Below are 17784 nucleotides of genomic sequence, written 5' to 3' on the forward strand. Positions count from 1 at the left end.
TGGGAATGTAAATTGGTGCAGCTCTTATGGAAAACTGTATGGAGGTTCCTCAAAAAATTAAAAATAGACAATCATGTGATCCAGCAAACCTTCTACTGAATATATATCCAAAGGAAATGAAATTTAAAAACAAAACAAACAAAAAAATACAACCTCAGGAATTCCCTGGCAGTCTAGTGGTTAAGACTCAGTGCTCTCATTGCTGTGGGCCTGAGTTTGATCCCTGGTCAGGGAACTAAGATCCCACAAGCTGCACTGCATGGCCAAAAACCCCCCAAAAACAAAAAACGCCCCCCCAAAAACCCCCCAAAAAACAAAAACAAAGGAAATGAAATTGCAGTCTTGAAGAAATATCTGCACACCAGTGTCCACTGCAGCATTACTCACAATAGGCAAAGCATGGTAACAACCGACGCGTCCATCAGTGGATGAAGAGATAAAGAAAATGCTGTGTGTATGTACAATGGAATATTATTCAGCCATGAAAAAAGAAAGAAATCCTGCCATTTACCACAACACGAATGAACCTGGAGGACATTATGCTGAGTGAAGTAAGCCAGGCACAGAAAGACAAATACTACATGATCTCACTTATACGTGGAATCTAAAAAAACCAAACTCATAGAACCAGAGAGTATAATGGTGGTTACCAGGGGCTGGGGGTTGGGGGTGGGGTGGGAAAAGTAGGGAAATGTACAAACTTTCAGTTATAAGATGAATGAGTTCTGCAGAGTCTAACATACAGTATGGTGACTATAGCTAATAATACTGTATCGCGTACTAGAAATTTGCTAAGAGAGTAGATCTTGAGGTTTCGCAGCACACCAAAAAAAACCCAAAAAACAAAAAAGGTAACTCTGTGAGGTGATGGATGTGTGAATTAACTTGATTGTGGGAATTATTTCACAATGTATATGTATGGCAAACCATCATGTTGTACGCCTTAAATATATACAATTTTCATTTGTCAATTATACCTCAATAAAGCTGGAAAACAATTGTTTAATTACAAATGTTTTAAATAAATAAAATAAAAACCGTGTTTTGCATGTCCTTCTAACTCCTGTGTCTCTCTTAACAGACATCATGGTTGACACGCCAGACGAGCAGTCCATCGTGACTTACGTGGCTCAGTTTCTAGAACATTTCCCGGAGTTGGAAGCCGTATGTCTGTTTTCCTTACCTATAATTCAGAAACCATACATTTCCAGCAGCTGGCCATCACATGAAGCTCGGGGTTCGGGCTGTGTTGTTCTGTGTGACAGCCGTAAGGATCAAAACTCAATCTCAAGTGCCTTGAGCGTTGCTTTGCCACTTTTTCATTTCAAAACCATAGATAACATGTATGACATTTAAAAGCAGAGTGGGAAGTTAGGCACACCTCTTACAAACCTCTTCCCATCCCAAACTTTATTAAGATTAGAAGAGATGCCCACTTGTAATATGAATCAGCTACTTGATTTTCTTTTTTTAAAAATTAATTAATTAATTAGTTTTTGGCTGTGTTGGGTCTTTGTTTCTGTGCGAGGGCTTTCTCCAGTTGCAGGGAGCGGGGGCCACTCTTCATCGTGGTGCATGGGCCTCTCACTGTCGTGGCCTCTCTCGTTGCAGAGCACAGGCTCCAGACGCGCAGGCTCAGTAGTTGTGGCTCACGGGCCTAGTTGCTCCGCGGCATGTGGGATCTTCCCAGACCAGGGCTCGAACTCGTGTCCCCTGCATTGGCAGGCAGATTCTCAACCACTGAGCCACCAGGGAAGCCCTGCTACTTGATTTTCTAGATGTCAGATGGAACATTTTAGCAGTCTACCAGATTTTATCAGAATGTGAAAAATTCTAATAGGCAATGACCATTCAAAAGCATGCCTTTTTATTTTCAGAATCTGAGTATACTTGGTGACAGATTTTTTTGGAGCAGAATCAGACCTTTTAGAAGTTGTCATGGCTCTGTTGAACCTCCAGCCAACCCATGCATACGCCCAAGATGGTAGTAACAATGATCACAGGGATAACGACAGTCCTTTATTGAATTTATTGGAAACCTGCTGAACACCTACTGCTGGCTCAGGGGAACTTAGCAATAAACAAGATGGATGAGGTCCCTGACCTTTTGTAGCTTTGTTCTAATAGAGAAAACAGTTGACAAGTCAGCAAACACATCATCATTTCAGGTAGTTAGACGTACTAGACAAAAAAGAAAAAAGCATAACGAGCTAATACTTGCAGGGAGAATGGGCTGCTCTTTTAGCTGGAGGCTTGTCAGGTAACCGTCCCTTGTGTCTCTGGGCTGACTGCCACCTCTGCGATTCCACTTGACTTGGTATCATTATTTTCATTTTGTAGAAGAGGAAACAGATACTCGAAGAGGCTTAAAGAGCTCTCCAGGTTTGCCCAGCTACCAAGTGCAGAGCTGGGGTTTGATCCCAGTTCTCTGCGGTTGCAAAGTTCAGGCTTTTAGATTCCTTACAACATATGCTGAAACTGAGACCCCATTTTGCATAGCTCAGAAGAGCCAGACTGGGTCTTCCCCAGGATGTGGCTTTCATTCCAGTCCCTACCTATGTGTGTGTTTCCCATCTGTTTCTGGCCCACAGATCACTTTCCAGGGTGCTTTAGAAGCAGGCATTCCATGGGCTGGAATGTCAGTTTTTCCACTTGAAGCTGTGTGACCTTGAGCTGCTTACTTAACCTCTCTGATACATGTCCGTATGAGATGCCATCTATAAAATGGAAAGATGACCCACATTAGAGAGTTACGTGAAGAATAAATAGATACATAAAGTACTTACTCCTGTGCGTGGCACAGCAGTTGATGCCCAGAAAATGGTGGTGATATTATTTTGTAATTTAATCTTCATAGGCCATTACTAAATTCTGAAATACTAGGCACCAGGGCTTTTATTAGCCCTGAGCTCTTAAGCTGTAGGCAGAGTTTAAAATTAACTAAAATTTATGATATTTGTGTGAGTCAAGGTCACGGCCGGGATTCAGCAGATCTGACACTTGCATCTCCCCAGTGCTGGGGTCAGAGCCTAGGGCTGGGGCAAGAGAGATTGAACAAGATATGATACCTGGAGTAGGTCATCCTGACTCATGGAACACAGAACAGCCCATTTACATCCCCAGGGGAACACAGATGAGCCACCCCAGCTAATCTAGACTCCCATTAAACCGCTGTTTTTCTTAAGCTTAACAATTCAGCTGAGTTTAGTACATTTCAGTAAACATTCATTAAGCGCTGACCACGTACCAGACACTGTGCCTGGCTTTATGGCCCGACATATGGTTTATTTGGGTAAACGTACCATGTGCACTTGCAAAGAATATGTCTTGTGCAATAAAAGCGTTGACAGTCTGTAAATATCAATTAGGTTGAGTTGGTTAATATGCTGTTCTGATATCCTACAGACATACTGACTTTTTTTTTTGCTTTTCCTTTCAATGAGTGTGAGGGAGAAAAGTTAAAAATCTCTGGCTTATGCTTGTGGATTTGTTGCTCTTCTTAGTTCTGTCAGGTTTTGCTTTATGTATGTGGAAGCTCTGCCATACATGTATACACATTTAGGACTGTTGTCTCTTCCTGATGACATCATTTTATTTTTATTTATTTATTTATTTTTAATTAATTCATTCATTCATTCATTTTTGTCTGTGTTGGGTCTTCGTTTCTGCGCGAGGGTTTTCTCCAGTTGTGGCGAGCGGGGGCCACTCTTCATCGCGGTGCGCGGGCCTCTCACTATCGCGGCCTCTCTTGTTGAGGAGCACAGGCTCCAGACGCGCAGGCTCAGAAGTTGTGGCGCACGGGCCTAGTTGCTCCACGGCATGTGGGATCCTCCCAAACCAGGGCTCGAACCCTCATTGGCAGGCAGATTCTCAACCACTGCGCCACCAGGGAAGCCCTATTTTTATTTTTTTTTGTCTTGTAGTATCCTTTGTCTGACAGGAATATAGCCATACCAACTTTCTTATGATTAGTGTTTGTGTGATACATCTTTTTCCATCTTTCTCCTTTCAGAGTATGCTTATGTTTAAAGCACGTCTCTTGCAAATAGTATAGAGTTGCGTCTTGTTTTTTATCCATTCTGACAAGAATTAGTGTGTCATTTTATTAGTGTATTTTTTTTACCGTTTACTTCATGTAATCTACCATCTTGATTGTTGTTTTTTATTGGTCCTATCTGTTCTATGCTCCTTTGTCCTTCCTTTCTAACTTTTTTTCTGATTATTCAATTACTTTTTGGTTTCCATTTTATCTCCTCTGTTGGCTTTAAAACAACATCTCCTTGTTTTATCTTTTTAGTAGTTTTCCTAGGGGTTATAATATTCATCTTGAACATAACTCAGTCTACTATGGATTACTATAATACAACATTAAATAAAATGCATATTTATATATTTTTATATATGCAACTATTTCATTCCACTCACCTCTTCTCCATTCCTTTGTGCTTTTATTGTCACTGACTTTCTTCTGCATATGTTTTTTTTTTTTTCTGCATATGTTTTAATCCTCAATGCTTTGTTATTATTTGTGCTTTAAACAGGAGACTTTTTAAGACAACTTTTAAAATAGTCTTTTATATTGGCCGTACATTTACCATTTCAGGTACTTTTCATTCCCCCCTTCAGCTCCAGGCTTTCATCTGTGATTCTTTCCTTCAGTCTGAGGAAAAACCTTTACATTTCTTGTAGTATAGGTTAAGCAGTTATTTTAGACTCTTTATTTACTAGTTCTAACCCCAAGTCATCTTTGGGTCTACTTCTAATGACTATTGTTTCTCCTGATTATGGGTCTCTTCTCTTGCTTATTTGTGTCTTAAATTTTTTTATTTTATGCCAAATCTGGTGTATAAAAGAGCAGTACAGTTGAGGTAGATGACATTTTTCCCCCAGAGAATATAGCCCTTTCCCAAACAAGGACCTATAATGAGGAGCTGATCATTTTGACCTTCTCAGGAGTTGATAAGGGTTCTGTTGCAGTTTTATTTAATTTCAGCCCTCCAGTTTCAAGTAATTGTATAATGAAGTCAATCCACTCTCCCTACCAGTGCACTGGGAGCCAAGCTCTGCAGTACCACCGAGATTGCTCTCTGCTTTTCAGCCCTGCTCTCAGCTGCTGCATCTTTTTGTTTCTAACTGAAGTGTAGTTGATTTACAATGTTATGTTAGTTTCTGGCGTACAGCAAAGTGATCCAGTTACATACATATATTCTTTTTCATATTCTTTGTCATTATGGATTATTATACAAGATATTGAATATAGTTCCCTGTGCTATACAATAAGTCCTTGTTGGTTATCTATTTTATATATAGTAGTGTGTATATATTTACCCCAGACTCCTAATTTATCCCTCCCTTGCCTTTCCCCTTTGGTAACCATAAGTTTGTTTTCTATGTCTGTGGGTCTGTTTCTGTTTTGTAAATAAGTTCATTTGTATCATATTTTAGATTCCATGTATAAATGATATCGTATGATGTTTGTCTTTGTCTGTCTGCCTTATTACTTCACTTAGTACGATAATCTCTATGTCCATCCATGTTGCTGTCAATGGCGTTATTTCATTCTTTTTTATGGCTGAGTAATATTCCATTGTGTGTGTGTGTGTGTGTGTCTGTGTCTGTGTGTCTGTGTGTGTGTGTATATATATGTATATATATATATATATATATATATATACACCACATCTTCTTTATCCATTCCTCTGTTGGTGGACACTTAGGTTGCTTCCATGTCTTGGCTGTTGTGAATAATTCAGCTGCATCTCACTTAGCAAAACTCCCTGTGTGGGAGAATTAGTATATGAAGAGAACTAGTTTTGTGCTTGGGCCCCTTCTAGACTCAATCTCTCACGCCAGCCCACACAATCAATAAATATTTAGCTGATCTTTCCTTATCTCGGATGAGTTTGCTCTCCTGTCCATGCCCAGACCAGGCAGCGGCCCACAGGTATGAAGTCACTGACAATCTCTGCTCACCTAGGAAGGGCTCATCCTTCTCCAGAGTTCAGTTCATTGATGTGTCTTTGCAGCCATAGCTTTAAAAAAACACATTCTTTTAAACTTTGGTGTTCTCACATTTCAGCAGGAACAGTAGTCATTTGCCAGTCTACATCTGCATCAGAACACTTCCATTCCTTCTGAAGTGCTTTTTCCACTTTGGTTTTTGTGTTTTGAGAGGGGACGCTGCGTGGCACTTAGACGCTCTGCTGATTTCACGTTGCCCTGTATTTCTTGGCAGGAGGATTTTGCGGATTCCGACAAAGAAGCCCCTATTGAATCCACCTTCGTTCGCATCAGAGAAACCCCTTCTGAACAAGAAAGCACCGTCTTCCTTCTGACTGAGAACGGGGAGCGTGCCTACACCGTCAACCACGAAACGAGCCACCCGCCACCCTCCAAAGTCTTCGTCTGTGACAGGCCTGAAGTCGTGAAGGAACTCTGCGTTACCAGCCAGGAGCTGGCAGACAGCTCCTCTGAGTTCATGCACCAGATCGTTGACCAGGCTCTCCAAGGGATCCCAGGGAAGATTGACAGCACCAGCGAGCTGGCTCCAGAATCTTCCATCTTATCATCCACAAAGGACAACCAGAGGTCCAACTCTCTGCCAATCAAGAAAACTGTGCACTTTGAAGCTGACACCTACAAGGCTGCCTCCTGCAGTAGGGACCCTTTCTACAGTCCAGACCTTCGCTTCGAAGGAAGCCCAAGAGAGACCAAGGAGTCGTCCAGGCAGGACGGACAGGTCTTGGCAGCTGAGGTTGCTGAGGAAACACCGACACAGGAGGCCCCAGAGATCCTGGAAGCAGCCTCCAGTGAGGCCCCCAGCGACGTGTCTTCGGTGGATGGTGAGGTCAGTCATCCTCCGACTTCCCAGACCTCTCCCTCCTGGAATGGGGCGTCGGAGAGGGCAGCTAGCCCAGGGGAAGAGGGCCATTCCCCCTCATCCCCGGGAGAGGATACCATTGTGGCCGATTCCATGGAGATCAAGGTTAAGCTGCTGACTGTAGAAGCTATGGGTAAGGAAGACTCTTTCGAAGGCATACCATTAAAAGCCTCGAAATTTAACAGCGACCTCGTAGATTTTCCCTCCACCAGCCAGGCTTTCCACGAGGTTCCTTCGCCTCATGAGAAAACACCTGCTGAGGAGGAGGTGTCAGAGGATCGTGCTGAGAAGTTGGGTAAAAGGAGAGGTAAATCTGCACACAGGAAGACAGGTTTGGATGAGCCCCCCGTGAAGCCCAACCAGCAAGAACCTCACAAGGACCCTGGCCTAGAAGACCAAGGCTATTCTTTGGCCCCTGAGGAGGCACCGGTGGATAAAAAGCCAGAAGTGTATGAAAAGGCCAAGCACAAGTCCCCCCGGCGCCATCGGGGCGAGGAGGAAGGGGAAGCCGAGGGCCCACAGGGCCTTGGGGGAGAATTGCCTTCCAATCCACCAAGCAGCAGCGTCAGCTTGGAGACCCTCCACAGCCCCAGCGAAGAAAGCGTGGATTTCAAGCCGTCTCCACCGCTCTCCAGGATCTCCATCATCTCCCATGACCTTTTCTACTACCCGCATTATGAGATTCCCCTGGCTGCGGTTTTGGAGGCTTATGCAGAAGGCGTGGAGGATTTGAAAAATGAAGAAGTGGACCTCGAAGAGCCAGAGGGGTATCTGCTGGACCTGGGGGCCAGGGAGGAGGAGGCCGAGGAGGCCGAGGCCTCCCAGAGCAGCTGCAGCTTCCGCTGGCTGGGCAAGGACCACTCCCAGGCCAGCATCGCAGAGGATGCCAGACCAGCCTCGGAACCCACTCCCCCATCCCCGCAGGAGGACCACCAGCCAAGGGAGGCCGCAGAGAGTGTCCCCGTGCAGGGCCATCAGGTACTTGACTGTGGGTTCGGGAACGCTGAGTGGGGAATTCTGTGCTTCTCCTAAGCTCAGCTTCTTCCTCCATAAAATAAAGAAAGGCAGCTTCCCTCACAGACATCCCAGGTCCAGAATTGAAGGAGACACTCACTCAGGCTCAGGCAAGGTCAGGGTTAGCACCCGAGAGGAACACTTGTCAATTTTGCACCCTGGGTGCCTCGCTGGCCTCCCCCTAGTCTGGGCCCTGCCCACAGGCTGCCAAGGAGATCAGATGAGGTCATGCTTGAGGTGCTTGAGGGTCCAGCATAGCAGTAGCAGAAATCATTTTAAGTAGTAATCGCAGCTCTACCTAGCAGGCACTTAGTGAACTTTACCGCCCTCCCCGCAGCAGCCTGGGAAAACCAAGCCAGACCTCACACTGGACTCCAGCCTTGATTTTTAAAGGCCTTTTGCCTGTTGAGCGCTATTGTTTGGCTCCTGTGGTTAGGAGTGGGTTGTGTCAACAGGGCAAGGCGGACGCGCACTTCTGAGCCAGAGCAGCTGGGCACATGCTCCTCTGCCACCTCGTGTCTCCATGTCATCTGGCCCAGCAGCTTCAGAGGGGCCCCCCCAGAGTGAGCAGTGAGAGGGTGTGGGGAGCCCTGACTGCGTGTCCCTCTGGGTCCCCCTCCCCGCCCTCCCCTCCGGACAAGCCCACCTCCTCCCTGCCTCCCAGCCTGCCCCTGGGCTTTGCTGGAGCTGGTCCACCATCTGGACGCCCTTCCCCACACTTGGCTTGGCGAGCACTTACTCATCTTCAAAGCCCAATGCCAATAGCAGCCCCTCCCGGGAGCCTGCCCAGCCCCTCTCCAGGCAGAGCGGTCACTCTTCCATCTAGAGTGATAACATTCTCGACGGTTCTCTAGTGGACTGCTGCTGCTTTCGCGGGTTGTGATTTTCTCTCCTGGGAGAGAGGGAGCATTTGTGTATTAATCTCTGGGCTCCAGAGGCCAGCCTGACAGGAAACAAGGTGCATTGCATGACAGTTTGGGGTATCAGGGGAGGGCAGGTAAATTAAACCCTGAGGTGATGGAAAGTCAGGACAGGACCCAGCGGAGGCCCAGAGGTACCCGGAGGGGTGAGAAAGCCTTGCCCTGGGGAGGCTGCAGGAGAAGGGGAATCTGAGTAGCCTTAAAAGACATTTAGGATTTAGATGGGCCAGAAGCGGTAGCATCATTTATGGGTTTGCCAACTCCAGGCGGTGGGGAGTAGCTGCCCGAGCACGGAGAGCAGAGTTCTCTGGCACTTGACAGTCCAGAAGCCACGTGTGCCCGGACCTGTCCTTTGGTGCTGAGCACCCACTCTCTGTCCGTCTTCGGCTGGAGAAGAGGGCTGGGTGTCTCCATAGGTGCGAGAGACCTGCCTGCCACCTTCCCTTCTGCCCAGGGGAAAGGAACCTCGTCCTGTCCTCCTGCCCCTAGCCCTCTGTCTGCTGTCTGTCAGAGCAGGCTTGTCCTGTGGGAGACCGGAAGATCCGGCGGGGTGAGAAATGCCCCTCAGCGACATCAGGTCTCGGGGTCCCCAGGTTGGGGGGGTGACAACAGCAACTGGGGTGATTCTCTGGATTATTACAGGCCAAAAGCTCTTTTAGAACAAAAGAAAGGGGCCTGGGGTTGGGGAGAGCCTGAGGTGCCTTTCTGCCCCTCTGTGTGACTTAGAATGGCTAATGAGCGCCTGAGTTCCCCTCCCCCAGTGATGGAGTGCGGCCTCTGGGCACGCAGATGAGGCACTTCATTCTCTTCTGCGCTCCTTCTGAAAGCAGGCTGCGCACCTGTGTGTGGCCAGAATGTGGACAGGTGATTTGGGACGGGGTTGGAAGAGCCCTGGGCTGGGAGTGGGATCGGGAGACCTAGGTTTGAATCCATCTTACACTGAGCTGGAGGGGGAGAGCTTGCGTTTCTCGGGTCCAGTGTGGGAGCGATACTGGCGCCGCCCGCATCTCTGAGCTCTGATCTGCTTCCTCTGGCGCTCACCTGTCCGACGAGCAGGTGCCCACTGCTCCCAAGCACACCTTGCCATTGGCTCCGGAGTGTAGCCCTAGCCTGGATCCCCGTGAGTGAGCAGGGGCGGGGGAGGGGAAGGGGTGCAGCCCAGGATGACTTGCCTCCAGGCAGAGAGGGTGACAGGGGGTGGAGAATTTCTCTGATACCTGGCCCTTCTTTAAAAAGAAAAGAGAAAACTATCTTCTAAATGGACTAGGAAATGTTAAGTTCTGCTTCTAGACTTTAAGAAAATAAGCCCTCTCCTCATTTCACCTTTCAGAAAAGGTAGCATTTGCTCATTGATGATGGAGGAGCAACTGGCCTTTCAGATTGCTGAGAGCGGTTTTAATTTCTGCAGGGAGCTTTGTTCTCCTGGACTGCACGGCCTGGCCACTCTGATCCTCTTATTGGGACACCTGTTGAGCAGGTTTTTCCAGCCCCTGTGAGAATTCTTGAGAGGTGCTGCTAGCAATTCTCACGCTTCTCGATTTCACGTGGGAGTGTCACTGGGTGGGTTTCAGAGTGCCTGGGGTGGGGGGTGGAGGTCAAAGAATCTTCCTTATCGCATAAATGCTACAAAGGTGGCACTACCATCCACCTTCGGCCAAAAGCACAGTGAAGATTCATCTCTCCAAACACAGGAGCCACCTTCACACCCCTTGGCCCACCTGGCCTCTAGGATTTGTTCCTCTGTTTAAGTGGATGATGGTTGTGTGAAGGGTCCAACCATTGTCCACTGTGAGGGACATCCTTTATAGGAAGCACTGTGGTATAGTGGGAAGAGGCTGATAATCATTATACCCATTTGACAGACAAGGAAACCAAGGATCAGAGAGACAGTCAGTTGCTCAAGGTCAGATAGCTGACTTAGCCAGGATTTGAAACCAGGTCTTACTGACTGTAAAACCCATGCTGTTTTCGATCCATCAGTCTGGAGCATTTGGAACTCTGCACAGGGAGCAGGAGTTCAGGTGGGCTTCTCCTCCGTGGTGGGCTGTGCTGGAAGGAACCCATGGAAGAGGCAGGATTGGAAGGGGCGCCCTAGCTGGGCCTCGGAGTCAAGGTGGAGCAGGGCGCTGCCGGGTGGTGTCACGCACTCAACATCTCAGCATAAAATTCTGATTTGTGTTTGGTTGTCTTGTCCTCCAGTCCCAGGAACTTCCAAACTCGGAAAACTTAGCAAACCCATTAGAAGAAAAGGTAATGGAAGAACCGATCAGCAGTAAAAAAAAGGAAAAAAGAAAACATGTGGACCACGTAGAAAGTTCAATATTTATAGCACCCGGAACTATTCACTCCTCAGATGACCTGGAAGAAGACACCCGTGACCACAAAGTCCTTTCCAGGTATTTTATTAACGACTTCTCACCCCAGAGCCTGAGCTGGGAAGCTACTCTCTGAACTCATCCCATTTCCGGTTTCTGATTGGATGGGGGACGCAAGGGTGGGGCTGGACAGCAAGGAAAACAGATTCAGGCAAAGTCCTCGTTCTTCACACCTGGGCTCCCCCCCTCCCGCCCCCAGCCAATATCAGACCTGCCCGTAATCAGCAAAACCAGAAGGACTTTGCCTTCTCTCCTCGCTCCAAGTAGCTCTGGGTGGAAACTGGCAGTGAGCAGAGAGGTGGCTGAACCGTAGGTAGGGGTCGGGTATGAAAAGTAATAGCTTTGGAGACTCTGCCGGCCGTCTCTGGCCCCTGATAACCTCCGGTCAGGCTAGGTAGAGACCAAACTTAGCCTTTTATAAGCACCTTACAGGATCAGAAGGGAGGCACTGCATATGCGTGGAGGGGACCATTTATCACTGTCGCATGGAAACTGGACTTTAGTATGACCGCTTCACCCACGAGTTTGGGTCCAAGGCAGTAAGGATGGTCGATTTACCACAGGGGAGGAGGAGGCAGGGAGGATGGTGAGCTCTAAGTGCTAGGAGCTTGTGGCACACATCTGCTCTGTCACTCTGAAGCCACTGGATGGTCCGGATTTGTCCCGGGGAAAATATGTAGCTGCTGAATGTCAGAAGAGCCTGGTCTCTCCCCATTATCACTCATCATCACAACGATCACCGTTTACCAGCCCTTATGTATCAGGCATTTCCCATACATTTGTTCATCAATTCTTGTGGGCACCCCAATAGGCAGGTAGGTGGGATTGTGCATCATTGGGAAGCTTGGGGGGTACCTCCCAGCTTAGGAGATGGCGGAGCTGGGGTCTTGGACCCAGACCTGTCAGATGCCACGGTCCACGTTCCTTCTGTGACCCCGCGTTGCCTGTGCTGGGTGAGCCATGCTGGATGCAAAGGGAAATGATTGAGATAGGCACGGGGGGAGGAGTGGGGAAGCCCACACAGGGAGAGCCGGAGGAGAGGCCGGCCAATCTGCTGCTTCCCACCTGCCCTCCTCTTGGCTCCCGTGCTGAGCTGTGGGGGAACCAAGGGAGAGCAGACGGGAGCCCGGGGGAGCAGTCTCAAGGCACCACGGAAGGCTGCTGCCACCTTAGCCCGTGACTCCCAGAGTCCTTCTCCCTGCCCTTGGCTGTGACTAGCCAGCAGACATCTATGTCTCAGGTGCCGCTGGACCCGACCCCGCTCTAAGTGCAGATGAGCACTTCCTGGCAAGTGGTCCAGGGCTGTCATCTACTCAACCACAACTCAGGAGGGGCCACTGGTCATTTGCCAGACTGCCCCGCTTCTCCCTAAGCAGGTCAATCCTCACCAGTCTTTGAGCGGTCACTATGTGATGGAGACATGGGGACTTCGGAAGAGGTCAGCCATGGCTCCGCCCTCCAGGGTCTCCCAGCTGGAGGGAGAGGAGACGTGCTCCATCTGTCCTGCTGGGACTGGGTGGGCACCTTAGGTGTGAGAGGCAAGTGAGGTTTCACGGTGAGACCTCAGAGGCAGGCAGAGAGGGTCAGGGCAGCCTAGGTGCTGAGATGTCATTTGAATTCCGCCTAGAAGGATGAGTGGGATTTGGGTTTGGGAGAGGGAAGCAGGGGACTTTCCAATGGAAGAAACAGCCTGAGGAACAGCTGGCATGTAGCAGGCACCCCAGGTAATATTTGTTGAATGCGAGGGGGCACGGGAGGAGAGACCAGGGGGGCATGGTGGGTCAGAGCAAGTGAATTGGGTGCGTGCTGCTTCGGAAGGACCAGCAAAACCTGCCCCGGTGAAGATGGGACCGTGGGGGAGGGATATGGAAAAGTAAACCGATATTTCGGCGTCTGCGGGCGTGAGGCCTGGCTGACCTTTCAGTGCAAAGGTTTTACTCTGATCTCCCAGTTCCTCCATCCCATCTCACTTCAGGCAAAGCTGTAACTATTATGAAGCATTTTAGCCGAGGTAGAAGCTACACGCCAGAAATAATCGGAGAGCATAGAGGGGCGCTCATGCCCATGAATGAATGTGCACCCCGGCGCCCGTCCTGTGCTCACGGCCATCTCACCCGCCATCCCCGTTTTCAGAGGGGTCATTGCTTGGCCGAGACTATGGAATGGGACAGAGCCCCGGCATCTCTTCCCAGGGAAGGCACAGGATGTTTTCCTGGCTGTCAGTCACCCCCTTGGCTTCCCGTTGGTGTCAGCAGAAAGGCCGCTGGTCCAGAACCTGCAGGACCCCACCCCTCATGGCCTGTCCCCAGCCTCATCTCCGTCCACCCTCGGTCACCCTCTCCCCCATCCCTAGCACACTAAGCACCCTGGCCTTAGTTGAGGTCCTGGAATGCCCCCCCAACATAAGTTCCTTCATCCTTGAGGACCCTCTGTCCCCTGCCTGCTCCCATGGGTCTCAGCTCCACTACCACTTCCTCCAAGCAGCCTTCTTGGATTCTTCCAGGCTGTTTTTGATTCCCCTTTTTGTGTTCTCATAGCCTCTGTTCTTTTTCTCCGCAGCATTGATCAAAGCAATAATTTCTATAATCATTTATGGAAGGATGTATTTATCACCTGCTCTTCCCCTAGACGTGTGAGCTAGCTCCCTGGAGGTGGGGTGGGGAGGGCACACCAGCATACCCCAGCATTTAGCTCGGCACCTGCCTTATAGTCGGCATTCAAAGAACAAAAGCTCTTTGCGGGGGGTGATAAGTGAATGGTCCTCATCATGCTTGCTGAAAGAGTGAAGTTCAGGATGCAAACGTGAATACGTCTCATGTTGATTTTACTGTAACACAAAAACCACCTTCGAGAAAGCATACTGAAAAAAAAGGGGGAGAAGGAAAAATGAGATCCCCCCCCCTCCGGGGATGAGCTTTTTTACTAGAAAACATTACAGATACGTGGTCTGGGTGGGGAGTGGAGAGTGGTCCTGCGTTTCCAGGACCACTTGTTGAGTTGACTCTTATGGACACTGTTGGGTTCCAGGCACCAGTGTCTATTTTTTTCTTTGTAGGTGCATTTTGTTTCATTTTTGTGCTGTGATACCAGCCAGGAAAAACTAGCACAGGCTTTGGATTGAGGAAAAGGACTGAAGTTTCCCTAGGCCTAGCCCCGCCCCTGGCATGTAGTAGGTGCTCAAAACCTGTTAGCTGGAAACGTGCCCCAGGAAAGGGAAGAGCTTGGGGATGTCTGGAGGACAGCCATGGGCGGGAACAACAAGGCTGCCAATGATGGGAATAAACTCGTGGGTCAGGTGCCTCTTTCCTGGACCCCATAATGCCACATAGTAGGTCTGCCTTGAGGAAACTGACATGACTGTCTCTGTATCAGGCCCATCCACATGCAACACCTCTTTCTCCTGTGGAGCAATAAGACAGGGCCACTTTGACCTGCAGTAGGCTAGTATCCCCGCCAGCTCCATGAAGTAGGTAGGGTGGGAATGATGTTCCATTTCACAGATAAGGAAAACTGATCAGGGATGTAAATATTTGACCAAGGTTGCCAGTTAATCAACCAGGAGCCAGGATGACAGCCCAAGCCTCTGGTTGGGTATCTTTTTGCCTTAGCCCTGAGTGAGCCAGCTTTATTAGAAGATCAGAGAAACACATCAGCCTCAAAGATATAGTCAGAAAATTAGCCTCCTCGTGTATGAAAGGAAAAGAGGTGGTCCACCCAAGAGCGAGGCAGTCAGCAGCGTTGGGCACAGCAAGGAGCACTGCAAAGGGAGTCCGGGTCCCAGGTCTCAGCCCAGGTCTGACTTTAGCTTGCAGAGGACATCTGGTGAGTCCCAAGACTTCGGGATACTTAGAAAAAGAGATCCCTTCCTGCCCCAAGATCCTATGATGTTTAAGAATATGTGGTCTGCTTTCTATTTGAAATTCTTTCTCACTGTTTTCTTTTTATTTTTTCTTGTCGCCGAGGGCTCAGTGTGTCTCTTTCACATCATCCTGCCGTTTGTAAGCACACTCCACCCCGGGGGGGTCTACTGGTACCATGTCTCATTTCCGTCACTAGGTCAGAAATCAGAGCTTGCCTACATCCACACGTGGCAGCCTCGGGATGGGGGCAGCAAGAAGTTCTTGGTGGCACCAATTCAAAACGTGTGTTTATTTTGCAGGACAAGTCACAGTGACTCCAGCATTTACATTCGACGACATGCTAATAGGTCTTTGGAATCGGTTAGTATGTGAATTTCTTCTTCTTTCATCCGGCCCCTGCTCATCAATTCCTTTCCATCCTTCCTCCTCCCCAGCCCAGAGCTTTGAAATGACTGACATGCAACAGCTATGCTTTGGGATAGAAGACAAGCAAATTGAAACCTTGTCACTAAGCATAGTCCAATCAGATGTGCAGTTTGGGCAATAGGGGATGTAAATAAAGTGATGATTTTAAAGCCCAAAGGCATCTTTGTCATAACAAACGCATCCAAGACCCCACCCCTGCACACGCATCCAGAAAGATCACGTTCAAAGACAGAGGTGCCACATAAGCAGAGGATTCGCTTTGTCTTCGCAACCACTTAGCTGTGGATGTGTTGGGACCCAAAGCCCTGGGATCCACAGCTTGCCCTGATCCAGGTTGTTATGGGGGAGGGGACCCTTCCGTCCGCCCGTGGGAATAACGTAGAATAATACTGCATAGTCATTTTACTTCGGAACTAGATGTTTGCAAGATTGAGAAAATCATTGCATGCTTGACTTTGTATGTTTAAAATCATTTCATTTTCTGTTTCAGAGATTTCATCTTTACTAATTGGGTTGCGGGGTTTTGTTTATAAATTTCACTGTAGGAACATTTTAACTGTGCTCAGTTGAGGAACGCAGCAGATCTGGATGACAGAAGAAACCGAATGCTAACCAGGTAGGTGGCGGTACTCCAAGCTTGGTGGGGCTTAAAAGGATATTTTTTCTTTAATTATGCAGCCTACCTTCTGGGGGTGGCTATTCTCCAACGAGGCTGTGTTGGATAACAGTATTAATAGTCTGGGCTCATGAAAGAAAATATCCGTTCCGGAAAAAATGAATGGAAATTGAATATGAGTGGGAGGGGAAAGTAGATATGAATTCATGTTGATGGGCAGGGTATGGTTCAGAAAATGACTCGGTTTAAAGACAGGTCTGGGTCATGAGCCTGTAGCTGTATTTAGATGACACAGTGGTATAAGCTGGCCCTCTGAGGCAGAGCCAGGCGGAAGAGGTAGGGACGGGACACTGTGTGTGTTCTAAACGCTGTAGCCCCTGACAACTGTGTTCATTCTGTGTCGCCACTGCAGGTACAATACTCAGAAGCTCACTGAGCTGATTTTACAGTTTTATGGCATCAGAACAGACATGAAGAGGGAATGCAAACATGCCAGGATGTCTATGAAAGTATTTCTTACTGTTGGAGAACTAAATGACCTAGACTAAGAGTGTCGAATTGCTGTAACACCGCCCATTTAGAGCATAGGCAGGCAGAGAAATCTAAAACTCTGACAACTCTGAGATGCCCCTATCTCTGTTAAAGTTATTGAATTACTTAATTTAATTGATTTTTTTTTTAGTATTTGCCACGGGTTGAATTAGCTTGGAAGGACTTAGATTATTGGAATGGAAAGACCTTGTCTGAAAATTGCCCAACACCCAGGAGTGTAATCTTTACAGGTCCACCTGTCTGGCTACTAAAAAAAGAGGCAAGATTTGTTTCCCTCCCCTGCCATAAAATGGAAATATTAATTCACCTTTTCCACCAGCCTTGACATCCTCATAGGAAAATAGTACTTTTAGCTTTTATGAGATAGAGTCTTTGAAAATTGAACCCGCAAGGTTGAGAAGTGCAGTCGTGTTTTCCATGCTTTTGAGCATTTATTACCCTTGCGATAAAAATATACAGTTTAAAATTTCTCTAAAAACAGTTTTAAGAAGGAGAAAGAAATTCTGTCCGTTGTCTGTTATCTGCGTGGGAATCGCTCAGTTTCCAGACCAGGGCAAAGGTTTAATCCCCTCTTGGCCTGGCCTTTCATTGTATCAGGAGATGGTCTAGGGAGAAGGAGGTAGTTTTCGCTTCTCATAATCTCCATCACCCTGATGACCCTGAGAAGCCCCAAATGACCCTGAGAAGCTTACACTCTAGGTTCTACAAATGCAGCTGCAAGCAGAGGCCCCCACGCCCAACTGCAATCAGATTATGGCTTCTGACCCTTTCCTGTCTCCACCACACAATCCCCTTCTGGGCTTTCTCCACCAGGCAAAACTAAAATGTCACTTCAGCACTACCTTCTGTTAAAATAAGAGAAGAAAGATACATCTGACCAAAAGCTGGTAACCTGGTAATTATTTGCAAGGTTAGATTCCAAAAACAAAAACAAAACCTTGGTGGTACAGAGGTGTGTCTTTTTGTTGCTGATGGCTGTTTTTAAATGATCTGTCATCAGGGAACCTCCATTTCTTTCTTTAGATTCCTTAGGAAGTCCCCTCTATTCCTAGGGAAGGACAAAGAGCCATCAGCTTCTAACTCTGCATTAAGGGCACTGTGATGTAAGGGAAAGCATCCTGGACTGGGTGTAGACCTGGCC

General features: G+C 48.0%; 1 protein-coding gene across 3 annotated transcripts in view; it reads left to right on the forward strand.

Moving 5' to 3' along the window:
- The window catches only part of CLMN (calmin), a 124293-nt gene that overhangs the window by 96593 nt on the left and 9916 nt on the right, over positions 1-17784 (forward strand). For 2 of the 3 annotated variants that reach the window (XM_082384485.1, XM_082384486.1), the window contains exons 8-13: positions 1082-1164; positions 6236-7858; positions 11014-11210; positions 15349-15409; positions 16021-16091; positions 16504-16600. In XM_082384485.1, the coding sequence (XP_082240611.1) occupies positions 1082-1164; positions 6236-7858; positions 11014-11210; positions 15349-15409; positions 16021-16091; positions 16504-16600 (2132 nt within the window). The remainder of the gene's footprint in view (positions 1-1081; positions 1165-6235; positions 7859-11013; positions 11211-15348; positions 15410-16020; positions 16092-16503; positions 16601-17784) is intronic. The other variant, XM_082384487.1, reaches the window with a different exon arrangement.

Source organism: Balaenoptera borealis (assembly GCF_965194805.1).
Source record: "Balaenoptera borealis genome assembly, chromosome: 3".
NCBI classification, from domain to species: Eukaryota; Metazoa; Chordata; class Mammalia; order Artiodactyla; family Balaenopteridae; genus Balaenoptera; species Balaenoptera borealis.